The sequence below is a fragment of the Pelodiscus sinensis genome, chromosome 9, assembly GCF_052426305.1.
Source record: "Pelodiscus sinensis isolate ZL-2025 chromosome 9, ASM5242630v1, whole genome shotgun sequence".
NCBI lineage: Eukaryota > Metazoa > Chordata > Testudines > Trionychidae > Pelodiscus > Pelodiscus sinensis.
The window spans coordinates 25,219,166-25,240,957 of record NC_143060.1 but is presented as its reverse complement, the minus strand read 5'-3'; the positions used below and the strand labels follow the sequence as shown (position 1 = coordinate 25,240,957).

Genomic DNA, 21,792 nt, shown 5'->3' with positions numbered 1-21,792 from the left:
TACACTGGCACAGATGCTTTTGTGCAAAAGCAAATCTTTTGTGAAAAGGCACATGCCAGTATAGATGCTCGCTGGCAAAATACTTTTAATGGAAAATCTTTTCTGTTAAAAGTATTTGCGCAAAATCATGCCAGTGTAGACGCAGCCCCAGTGACTTCAATTAACATGGATTAGGCCCACAATTATTAACACAACACATATGGTTATGTACTTTGTTGAATCAGGACCCAAGTCCTGTCAAAGTCAGTAATTTTAGTTTGATTAAAACCCCAAGAATTAGCTAAAAATAAAAGGAACTGATTATGAGTCATTGCATTTGATTTTCTGGGCACACATTTGCCTTTGGGCACAACCACAATTGTTGTTTGAAGCATGTAGGTGTCTAAGAATTTGGTACTTGGGTACAGTCTGGTGGTTAGTTGACCTGAACTATGTGTGTGCCTTTAATTCATTGCAAATACTAAGCTGTCCCCTCCAAATTTGAAGCCCTTTTAACAACAAGACCAAAATACCACATAAACACACATTATTGTCTCACTTGTACTATATCTTTTAATAAACCAGAGGTAATGTAAAATTTTAGTCATAAGTGTTTTTCACAGAACATCTTTCTGGGTCATAAAATGTATCATTTTCTCGCAACAAATTAAAATCTCCTTTAAAAAATGCAGAAGCCACTAATTTACTTAATTGCCCACTTGCAATTAAACACTGAATAATAAACATCAATACCATGAAATACATGCTCTTTTTCTTTTAGGTACATTGCTCATTCTACTAGCTATGGTGATTCAGTTAATAACATCATGTCCCTCCTCATGCCTGGTATGCTCAGAAAACGTAACTCTGTGTCGAGGATTAACATATATACCAGGTAATTAAGTAAGACACTCTAAGAGAATGGATATTTATTTTATACACAGGGCTCACTGTAATACTCTGCTTGTATTGACTGTTTCTGGACTCTGCTTTGAAAATCAAGCCTCTACTGATGCTCTCTAAAGAGTGATAACCTTGTTTTATTTCTCTTTGCCTAGCGGCCTTACCCAAACTATTCTAAGGCCTTCAGAGGTAATTGAAAACCTTTGTTATGGTGGAAGGAGTCATTTCATGCCGCAAGACACTTTTAAGAAACAGATTGTTTTAATAAGTTATTGTCCACATTTTGTGCAAAGTTCAAGCCTTACATTGGCTGAACGAACTGTGGATGGTCTCAGAACCTTCCCAGGCAATTCTAAAGCATTAGTAAGATTAAGTGATATCCCAGTACTACAGATTAGAATCAAAGTGCATTATAATTCTGAAACAATGGTTTCTTTTTATTGGGGCTAAATGAGCTGTGGAAATGCTACCAAGATACATGGACTGTATTCATTATATGTTGCTCGCTTAAGTCAACGATTTAATAAGATACCTTATTAACAAATTTAAACAGAATGTGACTTTCATACAGATGCTAATAAACACATTCCTTGTTTATTGCTAAATGCAGCACAGCTCTAACACTAGTTCAGAAAACAGAAAGGCATTATGTTTCAGAAACGAGATGTACTAATAGCCATATAATGGAATAACAGTTGGTATTTAAATCATCGTCCATCCATAGTTCTCAAAGTGCTTCACTAAAATGGGTACGTATTATTAAAACCAGCTTATTCGGGGGATGCTAAATCTAGAGGAAGTTAAGGTTCCAAAATAAAGCTCATTGAAGTCAACAGGCTGTCAGTGACTGGTCCAAAGTCATTTAGGCCTTGATTCAGAAAAGTATTACAATTGCTTACATCTTTTTGAATCAGCTAAGCATGTTATTAAGTGATGTTCTGAAGAGGGATAGACTTAAGCATATATTAAAGTACTTCCCTGAACTGGGGCCAAATTGACACACTGACAGAGCCAGAAATGGATTCCAGAACAAAAACAAAAACAAAACACAACAAAAAATCTAGGACTCCAAGACTGCCGTAGGATTTGGGAGTCAGAATATCTCAGTTTGAGCATTTGCTTACAGAATGCTAAGCCTGTAACAAGTCCTGTAAAGGTACAATAATTCCAAACTCCACTCCAAACAATTGGAAATTAAACTCCCTTTTTGTTTTGAATTCCTCAGCTACCAGAATATCCTGACTGAGAACTTGTCTACATTTGAAAATGTTACCACCACACAGCTGCAACACTGCAAGCTGCCTCATACTAGCATAGAACTACCTACACCAACAGTAGGGGTTTTCTCATTTCCGTAGGCAATGTGTCTCCCAGAGAAGCAATAGCTATGTCAATGGAAGCATTCTTGTCATCTTAGTGCTGTCTGCATTGGGTGTTAGTTCAGCTTAACTACAGCACTCAGGAGTGTAGATTTTTCATACCATGCATGATGCATTTAAGCAATCTTAATTTTCTTGATTGGACTAGGCCAAAGAAAACCAGTGTTATTAATATTGCTATCTATATTGCTGAATATATTAAACACATTATATTTTGTATACCCAGAATGTAACAGATTTGATTGTCTCAAGGTGACATCACTTAATCCCCGTGCAATTGTCCTACTGTTCATGAAAAGACACTATTTTGTGTACAAAAAGTTGCTTAGTTGTTGAGATACAGACCTGGTCCACACTAGGCTTAACTATATCACTTAGGAGCATCAAAAGTCTACACCCAATTCCCAGTGTAGCTAGCTCTAGATCAACAGAAAAATTCTTTCACTGAACTAGCTACAACCTGTTGGCGGTGGATTCCCTGTACAGATGGGAGGCTTCCTCCCACTGGCATAAGTTCTGTGTGCAACACAGCACTGCAGTGGCTCAGTAGCAGCAATGTAGCTGTGCTGCTGGAGTATTTCAAGTGTAAAAAAGACTGCAGAATCAAATAAATGGCCTGCCAGTTTTTACATTATCCAGTGTGAAAAAAAAAGGGTGGAAACCGGTCACTTGGTATTATCCATTTCCTGAGGAGACTGGCAAAGCCCCAAAAATGCTATGAGCAAAAGATTTGCTTTTCCTAAGCAACAAATCTTTAAGGCAAAACAATCTTTGACAGCATATGCACAATGATAAGTGCCAGTTTAGAGGCGCACAAACCCTGTTATTGACCCACAGGCTGGAGTCCTTGTGTGCAGGCAGGTAGTTCTTCATTCAGCCCACCTCATTTTGTGGATGCATTAGGTTTACACATTGGGTTGTATGCACCCTTGAACCAGAATAATGTGAATGCATGCCCTGAAGATTTAGCCTTTGTAGGCAATCAAATTTTTTTTAAAAAATTAACTCATATTTTAAAGGATTTGTATGTCACCTAGCACAGTGAGTCTCTGCTCCATGACTAGGGGTCTAGATGCCACTATATAATTAGTCAAGCAGTCAATAAATGTTTTCTGTGAAAGTCACATATATTTCTTAATGCAAAACCAGGAACAAGCCACACAAACAAAAGTAAAATGATCCTTCTTTCTGCGCCATTTCAGGTTACCAGAAGCAAATTTTTCATTTACTTTATTTGCTTGAATGTTACTGTCCAATCTCTTGAGCTAGGATGAGAGTCTGGATTCCCTCCCCCAATTTAAAAGTGTCCATAAGAGTCCAGTAATTCATGTTTGAGAGATGCTGCAATAAAAGTGATATAACAATAAGTTATTAATTATGCACCTACCCTCAAGAGATTATTCAATTTGGACTGGACATAGTTTGAAGTCAAAAGGACATTTGCCTTTTATCACTATGAAGAGTTTATTTAATGCAACCTATATCCAATATGGGTCTGGACACACCAGAGCATATGGGACTCCCATGTGAAAACCCTCAGGGCACCCAAAACAGAACAGACCTCCATCATGTTTATTATTTTTAGCCTCCAGAGGAAAAAACAACAACAGATTGTAAAGAAAAAAACAACAACTGAGCTGCTAATGCTGATAAGCATTAATGCCCATGAACAGGTTACATAGCTCAAATGCCAGTGCCTATTTAGGAGGGGTTCTTTTTACAAACAGAAGGGGTGCTGAAGGACAAGAATGAGGCCTGCTGACAGAGCTCTGTGTGAGAAGTGAGCACAGCTCCTGCCTGTACCATGTCTGGCACAAAATGGTAGTTTTGCATTTCCATAAGCAATGAAAAATTCATCCCAAAATAAAACCAGTGACAGTAGTAAGCAATGCATTAACTTTGCCTTCTAGTGGAACAGATGGTTTTCTGTTTCTTGAACAAATATGTCATGTCAGTGCACAGCTAATAAAATAAAATAAAGTAGCTAATGTACTGATGCATGTGAGAATTATGTGCAGGTTATGATGAGTAACCCAGCACCTCAGATGAGGGCTAGCTGATTGCACTGTACTCTACACAAGACAGAGATTATGCTGCTGTGCCGGGGGAAGCAACTGGAAGGACTGGCAAAATAACCATTGGTGCCTCCGACCAAAGGACTGTTGTTACTACAGTTTGGAACACACCTGTGCAACATAGTGTGTTGCTAGATCCTGGTCTGCCCTTGGATGTGCAGGCAGGACAAATGGCCAGAAGCTTTTTTTGCCTCCCTCGATGTCTGGCAAGAAAAATGTGACTTCTTCTCCCTGATGCAGGGAGCTTGTCACAATTATCCTTCTTTGACACGTTGAGATTAGATTGTTGCAATGTCCTCTGCATGGGGCTGAGCCTTGAGACTCTTGGGAAACTGATGCTAGTGCAGAATGCTGCAGCCTGCTTATTAAGTGGAGTTTCATGCTGCAGGGGACCAATATGTTCCTGGGTGGAATGCAAAGGGCTAGTATTAACCTCTGGAGCTACTCCACTAACATGTGGACCCGATAAACTCCCCATCTGCTATCTCCGTAGCTGAGACCAGAGGGGTGCTAGAACTAGAGCTGCATATCTCTGCCTGGGAGAGAGCTGACAGCAGGGCGTTCTCTAGGAAGGGCTCACCCATTTGGTTCACCAGACACTGGATCAGTTAATCACCCCAGGACACTACAAAGCCCATCTTTCCTCCAATGTTTTTTGTGGAAGGGAGTAGGCTGAGGGGTTTGGGTCTATTTTAATATCCTCAAAAATCTGTTGCTGAATATTCATGTACCTTTATCTCATGTTATTAATTTTGAAGGGAGCCTATCAAGGATTTTAGAAATCTACATAAATAAAATATGAAGCATTTTCTTAAAATCAGAACAAGTGAAAAACATTTATTTTCCCATCTGTAGCAGCCATTGTTAGCATTAGGGTATTGACTGAAACACTGCCCATGCCTACATCCTGTAGATAATGTCTCTATTCCTTTTTTACAGCTGCACCTCCAAACACAAAAGCTTTAATTGTCATGGATGGAAACATCACATCAGTAGAAAGCTTCAACTTGTCCTTCCTGTTCAACATAACCCTCCTAAGGCTAAGTAGCAACAGAATTACAGACATTAAAGGAAAAGCTTTTAATGGGCTTCGAGATCTGAGGATGCTACAGCTAGACCAAAACCAAATATCAAGCTCTTCTATCAGGGATCATACCTTCAATGGGCTTCAAAAGCTTCAAGTTCTGGCGCTAAGCAACAATGCTTTGAGCACTGTCTATGGGAGTTGGTTCAAAAATATGAAGGGTCTTGTGAGGTTGCAGCTAGATGGGAATCAGATCACTGATCTTACAGACAGCAGCTTTGGAACTGCATGTCTTGATAGTCTTAGGAGTCTGGATTTATCTAACAATTTCATTAGTTATATTGAGAAAAATGCCTTCCAACACCTACCTCAGCTGAAAGAAATGGACCTTTCCCGAAACAGGCTGGCACTCATCCCAGACACATTTTCTCCACTCACTCAGCTAATTCTTCTAAGCTTAGATCAAAATCAATGGAATTGCACATGCGAACTTTGTGATTTAGCCTTCTTCTTAAGGAACTATGTGAATTCTTCAAACAGGTTGCTCAGAAATGCCAATGGTATAAACTGCAAAGCTTCTAAAAACCCAGCAGTACACAATGTGCTTGAGCTGAATGAGGCCAACTGTAACTCACATCTTCAAAACATTACTGCTATTTTAAAAAACAAAAAGATGAATTCCTATTGGCGGGATGTTACTCTGGTAGCTGTATTGTGCTTTGTAGGTAATGTATATTCTGGCCCTTTACTTTTCTGTGCACATAAAATATCTTGTCTATGCTTTTATTTCACACCAAAAAACATATAGGCCACGATTTTCAAACTTAGGTACCTAATGTTAAAGACCTACATTATGGTTAGGCTTTCAAATACGTGGTCTGATTTTTCAGGCATACTGTATATACCCTGGTTTTACTTGACAACTGTGGGTTTAGTTGCCTAGCCTTAGGCATCCAAATTTGAAAATAATAGCCATAATGTTTATTAATTGGCCAGGTGTTTGTAACCCTTCATATTATAAGAACATAAGAATGACTGCACTGGATCAGACCAATGGTTTACCTAACTCAGCATCCTGTCTCTGACAGGGACTAGTGCCAAATTTAAGGACACCACCGCATAGGGTTGCCGTGATTCCAGCACAGACAGCAAGTACCATATTGGCTCTGTATAAATCCATGGTACCCCCATATATTGAATTCTGTGTGTGTGTGTCGATCTGATTGCCCATCTCCAAAAATGATATATTTGAATTCAAAAAAGTTCAGAAAAGGGCAACAAAATGATTGGGGATGTGGAACGGCTACCATTTGAGGAGAGATTAATGAAACTGGGATTTCTCTGCTTGGAAAAGAGATGACCAAGGGGGGTATGCTAAAGATCTATAAAATCATGACTGATGTGGAGAAAGTAAATAAGGAAGTGTAACTTACTCCTTCTCATAACAAGGACTAGAGGTCACCATATGCAATTAATAGGCAGCAGGTTTAAAACAAGGATTTTTTTTCACACAGTGCATAATGCACACTTTACTCCACTCCCTTGAAGAGTCTAGGAAAACTGCAATCTCTTGGAATATATAAGCCTGCATTAAAGAGATGGTTTATTAAATTCCATTCTGCTCATTGCTCCAGGCCAATGCAACACCAGACCTACACAAGACCAACATAACATCAGTGATGTCTACCAAATGGAAGTTTTGTCAGCTTGGTCAAAGGTCACAAGTCAATGAAAGTGTTTTACATCTAATAGATGGATCCTAGAGAGTATTTTAATAGGAGATTCCATACATTCCTTCTCATTCTTCCTCCTGGTCCCTCTCTCTAGGATCTCTCTCACAGGGGTGTCCTAAGGCAGAACTCTAAATGTCTTTCATCCTTTTTCAGCACTGCAAGTTGATAACCTTTGCACTAATAATTCCAACCAGTGGAACTCCCTGCCAGAGGATGTTGTGAAGGCCAAGACTATAAGAGGGTTAAAAAAGAACTAGATAAATATATGGAGGATAGATATAATAATGGCAATTATCAAGGATGGACAAGGATAGTCTCCCTATCCTGTTTGTCAGAAGCTGTGAATGGGCCATAGGGGTTGGATCACTCGATGATTACTTGTTCTGTTCATTCCCTCTGGGACATCTGGCATTAGCCACTGTCATAAGATAAGATATTGGGATAGATTGACCTTTGGTCCACGTCTAACTGTTCTTATGTCTCTAACCATCTTGGCTAATAGCCATTGATGGACTTTCTTTCATGAATGTATCTAATTCTTCTTTGAACCCAGTTACACTTTTGTCCTTCACAACACCCCATGGCAATGAGTTGATTGTGTGTTGTATGAAGTAGTACCTTCTTTTGTTTGTTTTAAACCTTCTACTTATTAATTCTATTGAGTGACCCTGGCCCCTTTTGTGTCTTTGAAGGGGCAGATAACATTTCCCTATACACTTTCTCCATACATTCATGATTATATAGACTTTGATCAAATCCCCCCAATAGTCAGTCCCCATCTTTTTAATTGGGCTTTGTACAGAACTGTTCCATACCCATAATCATTTTGGCTGCCCTTCTCTGCAATTCCAATTCTAACATGTTTTTTGAGATGGGACAACCACAACTGAATGCAGTATTTATAGTGCTACATTATATTTTCTGTTTTTTTATTTACCCCTTTCCTAATGGTTCCTAACATTCTGCCTGCTTTTTCTGACTCCTGCTCCTTTCTGAGCAGCTGTTTCCAGAGAACTATCCATGACTTCAAGATTCCTTTCCTGAATGGTAGCAGCTAATTTAGATACTGTCATTTTATATGCATATTTGGGATTATTTTCCCAGTATGCATTATTTTGCATTTATCAACATTGAATTTCATTTGTATACTCAGTAGAACTTTCTATGAATATTATATCCCTTAGCCTGCTATTCAGTATTGGTTCAGGACATGGCAGGCAGCATTAGTAACAGCCCCTGTCACAAATCATTTTAGCAGAATGGGTTGGCTGCAGTGTTTCTCTCATTTCTATCAAATTCCATAAAACACATAAACAATGTTGCCATCCTCCCTGTGGAATGGAGGTATGCTTGGTATGTCACACAGATTCCTGTGCAGCTGGCAACCTCTGTCTTTGTACAGTGTTACCTTAAAGTCTAACGTCTAGCCTGCAGCCATTCCATTGCTGGAAGTTATACTACCTCAGGCTGTGATCTTGTTTGATTTCACAAGCTAAGTGAGGTTAGACCTAGTCAGTGCTTTAAACTGCCAAGGAAAACAAACCAAATCATCACAAGTGGGCTATGGGCAATGAGGATGGTGATGTGGGAGGCAGTACGTTTCCTGCTGAGTACAAAGAGAACCAATGGCCTAGACTATTGCTTGAGGTCACCAGCTTACATTCATCCCCTCAGGATCATTGAAAGAGTCCACATGAACTGACCTATCAGTGTGTTACCATGATGATACACGGGGCTGTCTCTACAGATGCTGGTGCCCTATGCAGCCCAGCACTGACAACCTCCCCCATCCTCACAGGAGAGGCCACTCCAGAAGGTGGGGTGAGGGAGGCTGAAGTGGTGGGGAAAAGGGCTGCCAATTGTCATGGATTGGATGCCATTTACTGCAATTCTGTCCATCCAGTCTGGGAGAGTTGGCAATGCAGGCTCAGGATTGGGAGCTGGCAGGGAGGCATGGGCCAGAGGAGCAACAGGCAGCTGGCTAGAGAAAAGTGGCATTTTTAAGGAGAAAATATGCTTTTCCGCAGCTGCCTACTGTGTGGCTGTCCCTAGCTCAATCCTCCAGCCTGCATGGGCTGCTCAGATGCAATCTGGTGAGTGGGGTGGGGGGTAGGCGGAGCGGGGTGCTGAGCCCTCAAAGGGTGGCCAGAGGATGGGGTAGAGCATGACCAGGTCAGGGCTGAATGGAGGATGCCAGAGGATGGGGGCCATTGGACTGGTGCTGAGCACGGGCAAGTGGGGCATGAGGTGGGAGGAATGACCAGGGGATGGAGACCAGAGACAGCACATGACAATACAGGGCACCATGAAATGTGGGGAAATTTGGTGCCCAAAATTTCCTGGTGCCCTACGTGACTGCGTGCTAAGCCTATCAGTAGTGACAGCCCTGACCATACATCAGTTTCTGAATGGCCGTTTGGACCCATCAGGCATATCCCCAAGGAACTTGATTTTGGTTTGTGAAAAGCCAGCACATTTTTTCTATTAAAAATTAAAAAAATATTTGTAACATTCCTCAGCCTGTAGAGGTGCTGCTCCTTCTCTGCCTCAGAGAGGTAAGACCTGAGTAACAGCTCTACTGGGCTACACATTAACTCTTGGCCCTATCTTGGCAGGAAGAGTGGAAAAATTCTTCCTTTAATATCACAGAGCCCATTCACAGCAACAGACTGAGGCCCTAGAGAGCTACCAACCTGCCTCCCGTAGGCATCTCCCCCACATCTCAACTATTACTACAAGAACAAGATAAGTTCATGGAGGATAGGTCCATCAATGGCTATTAGTTAAGATGGGCAGGGATGGTGTCCTTAACCTCTGTTAAATAAATAAATCTTAGGACACAATTTTATCTAAGGCTGTAAAAATCATATGATTATTTAACTGTCCTGTTGCAGCTATAGTGTTGACATAATTGAACACAATGTGGTAATGTATTTGCAGAAGCAGGCAGAGTTATAGTTGTGGTTTATTTTGGCATTTCCTGACTTTGGGATGCTTAAAGACGCCACCTTGATACTTTCCAAACGTCAGATTTCAGTACAGAATTTTATATATGACTTACCCTTTTCTTGTCTGTATGTCGCATTTGCTGTAGAGTTGCTCATTCTTGGAGGTTGAGTTTTTCAAGCTGTTTTTAACTTCATTTTGAAAAGTTTATATAAAAGCTTCCTTCAATTGGGAGTCAGTGGGTGGCATTTCAAAATGGTAAAATGACCTTTCTAGAAAGAGGCGAGGGAATTTGAGCCTATCAGACTTGACAGCACCCCTTTAATTCAGTAATTGTACCACAGAAGGGATGGTGTCTCAGCTTCTTTCTGCTAAAGAAATCTCAGACATATCCCCAATCATTACAAATGCATTTGCTTTTTAAATAATAGCTATTGAAAATGTTGCATGAGATATCTCCATGGAAAGACAGAATAATACAAATGAAATATTCACAGCTTAATTGGATATTTTTTTCTATATTTTAACAACCCTGTAAGGTAGGAAAGCTAGTGTAGCAATTTTAATTAATTACATCCCTACATGTATGTTTAACATTGAATGATGCATACCTTTATATATGTGACTGTGTCTTTGATGAACCTTGTATCTGCCATAGGAGCTGTTGGTCTCTCTTGCCTAGTTTTAGCCCTCCTTAACTGGAAACTTCAACAAGGCAAAGCAAATGAACACACATCAGAAAACTGCTGTTGCAGAACTCTAGATGAATCCCAGTGTGGTCATGAGCCAAGAAATTACCTCACTGAGGGATACTGTAACTGCCACTTAACTCGGGAAAATGAAATAAAGGTCATGTCCATTGTGGGGTCTGGCCAGGAAATGCCACTTTTCCAGGAAAACAGGCATCAAGAAACAGTACAGGCAGACTCCATGTCCACTGGGCTAGTCACATCTCTCAGAAGCATTCAAGGAGAGAATGAATACAAAAAGAGTGGCTCATTTTTATGCCTTAAATGTAGAATGGTAGAGTCATATCCTCAAGAGCTTTATGAGACTACGTCTATAACAAATGAAGCAGGTGCCCTGACAAAAGATTTCCACAGGAGAGTTACAAAACCAAACACGTTTGAGCAGTGGGAAGAACTACAGACAACTGTGCTGCAGGATCTTTCAAAGGTTGATAAAGGTGAGTTTCCTTTTCAAAGACAGTACTGACAGGATCAAATGGTAGAAAGCAATAAGAAATTTGAGATACAAAAGTAAATGTTCTGCACCTCCTTCTCCTCTGCTTGGGTAGCAATTTGTATTTGAGAAAAGTAGGTGATTTGGTAACATTTTACATCCACTGTGCATGGGTATAAATGACTGTAACATGTGCAATATAGTGAAGAATCAGGCCCGGATATAAGATGGTGAAAATTTCCTATATCTGAAATTGGTGTAAGCTCATGCCTTAATGTTGCTAAAGTAGGACAAGTTGCAGGGGTGGCCCGTGAGCCTAGATGAGCTAGGTAGTTGCCTAGGGTGCCACTGCCCCGGGCGCCCGATGATGATGTCACGAAGCGCTGGGGGCACCCCATGATAACGTAATGGCCATTGACGGCCGTGCAGGCAGGGGCGGCGATTGTGTCGCCCCGCCTAGGGCACCAGCTGCTGTAGCCGGCCTCGGGCCGCTCATGCAAGTACGAGATCAGTCATCAGTGTTAGCGAGAGGGACATTCGGCTGTCCTTCTCTGAGATGCTCAAAAAGCAGATTGGTTTGCTGAAAAGCAGGACAGGCCTATAAAAACAGGATATCATGTTTCCCTAGTGCCTCTTTGCACTCTCCACACTTTTTTATCAATAGCAACCTTGTTTCTAAGAAGAAACACCTTCTCCCCACACACCCAAATAACAATAATGGGAGAATAGTGGCATTTGATATTGACATTTGACTGGCTTTAACTCTGGAGTGGCTATCCATCTTGTTATAACTACATTGCATCTAATGCTCCTCATGGAAGGTAACAAATCAATGAGGTGACCCTGCATTGACAGTGTTCTTGCAGATATGCTGACAAGAAATGCACACTGATTTTGTGATTGGGTTGATGGATTGTGTTTGAAAATACCTGCATCTGCACAATCCCTGCAAGTGATTTCAAGTTTCTTGCATTAACAACTTTTAAAAAAGGAAACAACTTCTGATGTTTGGGGAAACCCTAAAATACTGTGTTTATGCTATGGACCAGGTCTCCATCTGCTGATAGAACCAGAGAGTCTAGTCCCTAGATCAATCTCCTTTCTTGAGGCATGTTTTTCTCAGTAAATGAAGACCTTCTATACAGCTCTCTTCATGTTGTTTGCTCCCTCTCCTCTGCTTCTGTACTGTTCCCTATTTGTGAACCTCCCTCTTTATCCTACTGAGGCAAAACAAGTTCTTGAAAATTCATACTGAATAGTCACAGCTTTCTGGAAATCGTACTAACTCTCAAGCCCGATCATATCCTGCCAGTCTTTCATTACATTAGGCATTACTCCAGGCAGACTATCGCTCTGTTTCTCACACTTCATTTGTGATCTCTCTCTATTTAGGTGACTTACAGAGGACAACATGAAGCTCATTAGCTGTTTTGAGAGTTCCGACTGAAAGAGCTTATATCCAGCAATTTATTAATTTAGTTCATAACCAGAAATAGTATTGTAATATATTTATTCCATACATGTTATCTGTTTTCCTCTTTTAATTTAGACATTTATTTCCTGGGCCTTGCATGTTATTCTCCGGATGCCACACATTTATTCATTTATTTTCTAAAGTCACAGATTATTTTAAGATCTTTAAGTGATTTAAGCTCTTTTGTGACAAGAAATGAATTTGGATGTATTAATTTGCTTTCAGAAGTGACACTCAGCTAAAGGCAGAGCCGAGGGAGAGATATTTCAAAAGGAAAAGTTATGGAGACTTCAGGCTATACCATGAGAAGTGCTGAGCAAAATGGAGTTAATGGCAGATGCAGGTTCTTAGCACCTCTCAAGACAGCCGTATGATTTTCCAATTTTCTAGCAATTAAAAAACAGGAAAAAACTGGTTTGGGTGGAACTAAAAATGAAATGTTTCAGAATTTTCAGCAAGTCAAAAAAAATTAAAAAAGTAATTTCAGGTAGAAATATTTCATTTCATCAAAACAAAATGTCTCATTTAAATTTTGACCATTTTAAAGATTTCAGATATTTTTAAAAATTCAAAGGAAAGGATGTTTCAAACAAAAAGATCAATGTTTCATGTGAAAATGTGTTGCAAAGTAGTGTTTAGGGTGGATATGGATTTTTGGTTTTACATAGATAATTTGCAAAACCGATCCAAATTCAGTAGTGCCAAATCTGCATTTTTTGCCACAAAAATGTTTTGTTGAAAAAAGTTCACCTGGAAACACCCCCAAGGTTTGATGAGAAGGAAATTAAGGGCCAGATTCTCAGGGCTTTATTTACATTGGCAAGCATGTTTCCCCAGAGTCCCATTGACTTTAATTGGGCTACTGCTCCTGTGAGTAATTGCTCATTATTGGAATACAGATTTCACAATGTTTCCCTTGGTTTGCTAGCTGCAGGCAATTCTGATCTCTCCCACCATCACTGTGGGTTCTTTACTAACTTAAAGGAGGTTCTAGAAGGACTCTGCTGCTTGTTCTCATTCTATTGTCTAAGAGTTCACCCTTTCCACAGGGAGGACAGGAGAAAACCTCAATATTCTGTGAATTTGCTCACTGGAAGAAGTGGGAAAATGTTCCTATGCTAATTTTTGCCTGGAGTCTAAGTATATCACCTGTCCAATGCAGCCAAGTTCTATCAATGTAGGCACCAGAGGAAACATTTGCAAAAGCACTTAAGTGACTTAAAAGTCTAAGTCTCATTTTCAAAAGTAATTTAGGTAATTAGGTACCTAAGTTCCATTGACATTCAATGAGACAAAGTCCCAAATCACTTTTGAAAAGGGGACTCAATTTCTGAAAATATTGCCATAAAGATTCTTTCATTTCCTTTTAAACTCAAAATTCCCATATGACATATCACTATCCCAAGACACTAGCGGAATGTCACTGAAGAAAAAATAAATACAGTTACATAAAGGAAAACAGAATATAAAGATAAACTAAGTGGAAGGAAGTGATGCTCTTCTGGCTGACCTTTACTATTTCACTCAAATAAAAACAATAAAACATAAACTTAATAAACTATCCAGACATATGTTGGGAAACTAACACAGCGAGGCACAGGCTATCCAATAAGTTTCTGGACTGCATTGGAGACAACTTTCTGTTTCAGAAGGTTGAAAAAGCTACCAGAGGAGAAGCTGTTCTGGATTTGGTTTTAACAAATAGGGAGGAACTAGTTGAGAACTTGGAAGACAGTATAGGGGACAGTGATCACGAAATAATAGAGTTCATGATCTTAAGGAAAGGTAGAAGGGAGACCAGCACAATTGAGGTAATGGATTTCAGGAAGGCAGATTTTGATAACTCAGAGAACTTGTAGGTAAGGTCCCATGGGAAGCAAGACTGAAGGGAAAAAAACTGAGGAGAGTTGGAAGTATTTCAAAGGGACGTTGTTAAGGGCCCAAAAGCAAACAATTCCGCTGTGTAGGAAAGATAGAAAATATGGCAAAAGACCAGCTTGGCTTAACAAGGAGATCTTGCATGATCTCAAAATAAAAAAGGAGTCTCATAAAAAATGGAAATTAGGACAAATAACAAAGGATGAATATAGGCAAGCAACACGGGAATGCAGGGGCAAGATTAGAAAGGCAAAGGCACAAAATGAGATCAAATTAGCTACAGGCATAAAGGGAAACAAGAAGACCTTTTATAAATACATTAAAAGCAAGAGGAAGACCAAGGACAGGGTAGGCCCACTGCTTAGTGAGGAGGGAGAAGCAGTAACAGGAAACTTGGAAATGGCGGAGATGCTCAATGACTTCTTTGTTTCGGTCTTCACCGAGAAGTCTGGAGGTGTGCCTAACATAGTGAATACAAGCAGAGAGAGGGTAAGTTTAGAAGATAGGATACACAAAGAACAAGTTAAAAATCACTTAGGAAAGTTAGATGTCAGCAAGTCACCAGGTCCTGATGAAATGCATCCCAGGATACTCAAGGAGCTGATAGAGGAGGTATCTGAGCCTTTAGCTATGATCTTTGAAAAATCATGGCAGACAGGGGAGATTCCAGAAGACTGGAAAAGGGCAAATATTGTGCCCATCTATAAAAAGGGGAATAAGAACAACCCAGGAAACTATAGACCGGTCAGTTTAACGTCTGTCCCAGGGAAGATAATGGAGCAGGTAATTAAGGAAATCATATGCAAACACTTGGAAGGTAATAAAGTGATAGGGAATAGCCAGCATGGGTTTGTGAAGAACAAGTCATGCCAAACTAATCTGATAGCTTTCTTTGATAAGATAACGAGCCTTGTGGATAAGGGAGAAGCAGTGGATGTCATATACCTAGACTTTAGTAAGGCATTTGATACGGTCTCGCATGATATTCTTATTGATAAACTAGGCAAATATAACTTAGATAGGGCCACGATAAGGTGGGTGCATAATTGGCTGGATAACCGTAGTCAGAGAGTGGTTGTTAACGGTTCTAAATCCTGCTGGAAAGGGATAACAAGTGGAGTTCCTCAAGGGTCTGTTTTGGGACCCATACTGTTCAATATCTTCATCAATGATGTAGATATTGGGATAGAGAGTACGCTTATTAAGTTTGCAGATGATACCAAACTGGGTGGGGTTGCGACTTCTTTGGAGGATAGGGACATAATTCAGAATGACCTTAGCAAGTTAGAGAAATGGTCGGAGGTAAACAGGATGAGGTTTAATAGAGAGAAATGCAAAGTGCTCCACTTAGGAAGGAACAATCAGTTCCATACATACAAGATGGGAAGCGACTGTCTAGGAAGGAGCATGGCAGAAAGGGATCTAGGGGTCATAGTGGACCACAAGTTGAATATGAGTCAACAGTGTGATGCTGTTGCAAAAAAAGCAAATATGATTCTAGGTTGTATTAACAGGTGTGTTGTAAGCAAAACTCGTGAAGTCATTCTGCCGCTCTACTCTGCACTAGTTAGGCCTCAGCTGGAGTACTGTGTCCAGTTCTGGGCGCCACATTTCAAGAAAGATGTGGAGAAATTGGAAAGGGTACAGAGAAGAGCGACAAGAATGATTAAAGGTTTAGAGAACATGACCTATGAAGCCAGGCTTCATGAACTGGGCTTGTTTAGTTTGGAAAAAAGAAGATTAAGGGGGGACATGATAGTGATTTTCAAATATCTAAAAGGGTGTCACAAGGAGGAAGGAGAAAATTTGTTCCTCTTGGTTTCTGAGGACAGGACAAGGAGTAATGGGCTTAAAGTGCAGCAGGGGAGGTTTAGATTGGACATTAGGAAAAAATTCCTAACTGTCAGGGTGGTCAAATATTGGAATAAATTGCCAAGGGAGGTGGTGGAATCTCCCTCTCTGGAGATATTTAAGAACAGGTTAGATAGACATCTGTCAGGGATGGTGTAGACGGAGCTTGATCCTGCCTTGAGGGCAGGGGGCTGGACTCGATGACCTCTCGAGGTCCCTTCCAGTCCTATGATTCTATGATTCTATGATTCTATAAAATCTTTCTCCTGAGCTTGACTATTCCTAGGATCTTCCCTGCAGATCACCTGTTGTCAACATCCTCTGGTTCCTGTGCAGACAGACACCTAACTTGCTCTGTGGGTGGCTCCAACAAAATCTACCTGTAGGCATGAGTCAGAAAATACTGTTATATATTTGTGCAAGGTTCTATATGCCAGACAGGATAAAATATCAACAGAAGACCCATGTATTGCTATACCCAGCCTTTGAACATATTGCCTGCTATACTGCTTTAATATAACTATAATCACACATATTATTGTATGGATAGTTCTGAGTAAGACTGAAATTTGCTAAATTCAATCAGTAAATTTTAATGCAACTGATTAAAATGTGACCACAGTGTCTGAGTCTAATTGCCAGCATTAGAGAGTTGAAATATCTTACGCAGATTGGATTGAGATGTTAGCTAAATGTTGGTGTTATGCCATAAGCAGAGAGTGCTTTTCTGACATTTTATATATATATAAAAGTATTCCAAACATGTGCTTAGTTAGTGTAATAAGACTCTTCCATGTGCTAAACTCCAACATATATTATTCAGCAGATATCAAGTATGACTCATTTAATAGAAGAGGTTCAATTCCTATATCTGCTGTAGCAAGAGAGAGACTTGAAAAGCATTTAACAAATGAATTGTGGCAGCTTCCATCAGAAGCAGAAGACAAGAGTTTAAAATGTCACAGGCAAAGGTATTTTATTACCAGCTCATCATCAGCACCTAACACATCAGTGGAGTCAAAGGAACACTGTGTGCAAAAGACTTTACGAAGTCATAGATTACAACATGATTATCAATATAGATTGCAGGAAAGAAGCAAAAATATTTCTTCACAACTAGATATCTCCCTTATCTGTAAATACGTGAACTGTGAAAAATTCCAGGGTTATGCAAAAGAAAAGGGAGAAAATCATAGGGAAATTTTAAAGTCAGAGAAAGAGCAAACCAAAGCTAATAGAAGAGAAACAGGAGATGGCTTTAGCAGTGATGAAGAAATGCCATCATCACCAGCAGTCAAGAAAACATACATACCAAAGAGTGTTAGCTTTTATGTACCTGAACTGACAACAGTGAACAGGTTGGATATGATGATGATGGACTCAAGTGAGGTAGGATCTCACAAGACAAACGTTCAAAGAAACCGAGCAAACGCTTTGGAGATCAGAGGGCACAGCAGTTCAGAAACAAGACGTGAAGAAGGTAAATTGTCTTCTGGTAAGAGAGATCTTGGAAGGAAAAGATGGGTGAGAGAAGATAAAGCATACTGTAAGAGTAAAATGAGAACTAAAGGACTAGACATTTTAACTGTAAAATTAAATTTATATCCCTTCAGAAAAGTGAAAATCCACCCAGAGAAATTCCCTTGCAGTGAAAAACCACAACAAAAGCCTACTTTTCAACAGAAAGAGCCACCAACTGAATCCAAGAAGAAACTGTCACAGGCTTCTAACAAAGAGTTGGCAAGAAAAGAAAGACAATCCAACCAATGGTCATCTGCAGTTCCCCAAGAGCAGCCAGGCACCAGAGAAGAGAGGGAAATTTATTCCAAAAATGTTGCTCTGCAATTCTCTGACAAGCAGTCCTCAGCTAAGAGCAAAAATGCTGCAAGTGCAACTATTATAACAAGTGCTGATGCAGCAGAATTGTCTGAAGAAAAGTGCAATGATCCAATAGGAAGTGTCCCTTATCATTTTGAGAAGATTTCTGATGTAAGAAATTCTAAAGGTCTCACATCACCTGTACCTGCAGAATCTGTAATGTACAATAGGAACTCACCTCCACCCTCAACAAAGGAGACTGCAGGAAGTCTTATTCCTACTGTATCTCTCCCATCTCAGAATTCAGAAAGTATTTCAGAAAAAGGAGCAAATGATATTTCCATACCCTTGTATTCTGGAGAAGTAAATGAAAAAGATTCAGGGACTTCAGAGTCCTATAAGTACCAACATTCACAGATGACTACAAGAAAAGAAAAGGGTTGGGATTCTTCTTGTGCTCTTACTATCCAAAAACAAATCACGAGCAACTTGGAGACAAAAAATCCCAACAGTGAATGTGATTTGGAACTAAAGTCAGTTATAAACGATACGGTGAAAAATATCAATCAAAGCCATATAGACAACCAAATATTAAAAAAACAGAGTGAAAACTTTAACAGGATAGAAAGCTTGGAGAGTTGTGAAAATACTAAAGAATGTGAATCATTAGAAAGAAATCTACTTGTTGTGGAATCTTGTACTCTCACGGTTGTACCCCAGATTCCACCAGCTATCAATCCATTTTTAACAGAAACATGTTTTGTTCCCAAACAAAGTAGCGCAGAGTCTCCAAATCACACTACTAGTTTGCCTCTATATACTGAAGCCAATGAGCATTTAATATGTAGGAGCAAAGGAGAAACTGACAATACTCATAACCTGCATGGAACAGTTAACACTGAAAAAGATGGAGTAAAACAGAGAGAAAATGAACAGCCACCATCTGAAGTGTTAATCCTAGACACACAAATGAACTCAGTTGGTATAGCCAAAGATATACCACAAACTCAGAATGATGTGGAGAGTGAGCTATGTAAATTATTTCGTACAAGTACTGTCAAAGTATCTATTATGTCTAATACATCCAGTATCCCCAGCTCTCCTAAAACTAGAAATATGCTACCATGTAGTGACTTCAATTTTCAAATAAATAATAATATGCACATGAAGAATGTGCAGAACTTACAACACATTCAAAACAACCAACGAGATGAAGATAACAATGTATACAAAGAATGCGAAATGCCACTGGAAGAGCATAAAGAGCCTTCTGTGTTATCAGAGTTAAAAGACATTAGTTTTGAGGCAGAAAATGAGGTGCTTTTAATTCCTAGCAGAATAAATTATGCTGAAAACTCTGCTCCAAAAGCTACACTGTACCCACCATCTGCTGACTATGCTAATACATCACCTTTAGAGACAGAACAAAGCGAGGAAAATAACTCAAATAACAATCACATTCCTCTTTCGCTTTCTTAAAAACTACAGACAAACAACTCCAGCCTTTCTGAAAATTCAGAATTCATTATTGTGACAGAAAATTTCAACAAATCAATGAACAAAAAACAATATTTGGCTGACTGTGATAAAAATGCAAGACCAATGAACTAGAGGCAAATAATACCATTTCTGGGGAAAGTCGTCAAAAGAGAGACACATGTCTGGTTTTGTTAGAGCAGCCAAACAATAAAATTCAGGACATAAACAAGAGAAAGATAAAACAGGGAACAGTTAACTGACCAGAACAGCAATTGACATTTATGATCTGGAATATGTAGCATGTATTTCAGGTAATGTACAAAATTACATTTACAACTACTATAAACACTACTGCTTCCTACTATGGACAGATTACGTTATTTAAAACATTTGTGTTCTCCATTTACTACAGTGTTTGCTAAAGATAATGTAAAATATTCTTTTTCTCTCTGTTACATTTATTTTAAATTCACCAAGATGTTTAAGACTTTGGAGCTGTAAAACCTTTTATGCCAATTAAGTTATTTTTTGGGGAAGGGAACTAAATAGAATTTGGCCCAATTGTGGGGGGGCAATAGTCTATTGAATGCCCGGTAATTTATGTTTAACCACTAGGTGGAGATCTCTTACTCAATCTTTTCAGAGTCTGTGATAAATTAGCAAGAATATCTACAGAAAAACAATGATTTTTGTATAGAAAGGGGGTTAAGTAGCTCCAAGATACTTGTATCTTCTCATTGTCAAAAAATTTAAGTTTTGAAAAATAAACATCTCTTTAACATATCAGCTTCTGAAACTTATCTCCTGGGCTAGGCAAAACATTGTCATTTGGTTTGAACAATCCTTCTTATGAGAGAAGAATGTGCCTTGGAGAACAGGAAACAAAATGAAAAGAAAATGTATATTTATGACAGTGACATTTTATGAAATGTGCAGAAAGAAAAGAACCTACTTAAGGGATGTACCATGTTAAGAAAAGAAGAAAGCACAGAACACTAGAGGCCAAGTACATAAATCCCCAGCATAAAAATATGTCCCAAATAATTGGGATATTGTTTCCTATTTCCGTTAGATGTAAGAGTTGTGAAAACTCATAACCCATGATTGCTGGACATTTATCCCGTTTCAACAGACCTGCAGTGTTTCTCATAGTGTTGTATACGTCAGGGGCTCTTTAAAGTATTAATTGCCCTAGAAAATAATGGGAATTTTAACATCAAGCTTTCTTCCTCTAGTACTGATTTTTACACATCTTGTTTTTTAGTACCGTACTAGTACAGTGTCTGAGGAGGCTGGTCAGTAGGCTCAGGGCATTGTAAAAATATAACTGAGCTCCTGTGGAGTAACCTGGATCTTCTCTTTGAATATATAGATTTCATTTTGTCCAGAGACAAGAAATCCAACAGCTTAAAAGAGGATTTAGAAATGGGTCATCAGAGAAGGTTGGAACCTTTCACTTCTTTGGTATCTGTTGTAACACTGGGCTCATAATGGAAACATCAAAAGTCGTTTGCTGCATGCCTAAATGATTATTTTCTTCTCCACATAATCCATCTGCGAATCTCTGTTTCCCTCCTTTATTTTCAGACTTCTGTAGTTCCACTTCCCCTCTCCCTGCCGACTTCTTTTCTGCCACACCTTTCATCTGCATTTCCAATAGTCTCTTTTTTCTTTCCTATTTTTTGAGCCCTTTGGTTTCTTCCCTACCCCCTTTTCTTCTCTTTTTGTGTCTGGCTGGAAGACTTTAAAAACAACAACAACAACAACCACCCCTCCTTCTCCCGACATTAGAAACCAGACCATATTATTAATTTGGAATTGAGAAACAAGTGATAGCAGAAAACCCCAACCACAAAATAAGCACAATGAGCAAAAGGAAAGGTGTGTTTAGCATCATGCACAAGTATTCAGTGGCTTCAGGGGGTAGCCGAGTTAGTCTGTACAGGATAAACTTAAAAAACAACAAATGGTCTGGTAGCATTTTATAGACTAACTAAACATGTAGATGGTATCATGAGCTTTCGTGGGCACAGCCCACTTGGTCAGAGACTCACGGTATGTCCACACTACA

The 21,792-nt window shown here is 39.4% G+C and overlaps 2 protein-coding genes across 4 annotated transcripts in view; one reads left to right on the top strand and one right to left on the bottom strand.

Annotated features, from left to right (window-relative positions):
• LOC102460847 (serine/threonine-protein kinase TNNI3K) overlaps positions 1-21,792 on the bottom strand; it is a 213,073-nt gene that overhangs the window by 28,655 nt on the left and 162,626 nt on the right. The window lies entirely within an intron of this gene.
• LRRC53 (leucine rich repeat containing 53) lies at positions 784-19,835 on the top strand. Its single transcript, XM_075937111.2, has 4 exons — positions 784-874; positions 5,276-6,085; positions 10,698-11,225; positions 17,251-19,835. The coding sequence occupies exons 1-4, from the start codon at positions 784-786 to the stop codon at positions 19,719-19,721; spliced, it is 3,900 nt and encodes a 1,299-aa protein (XP_075793226.2). The 3' UTR covers positions 19,722-19,835.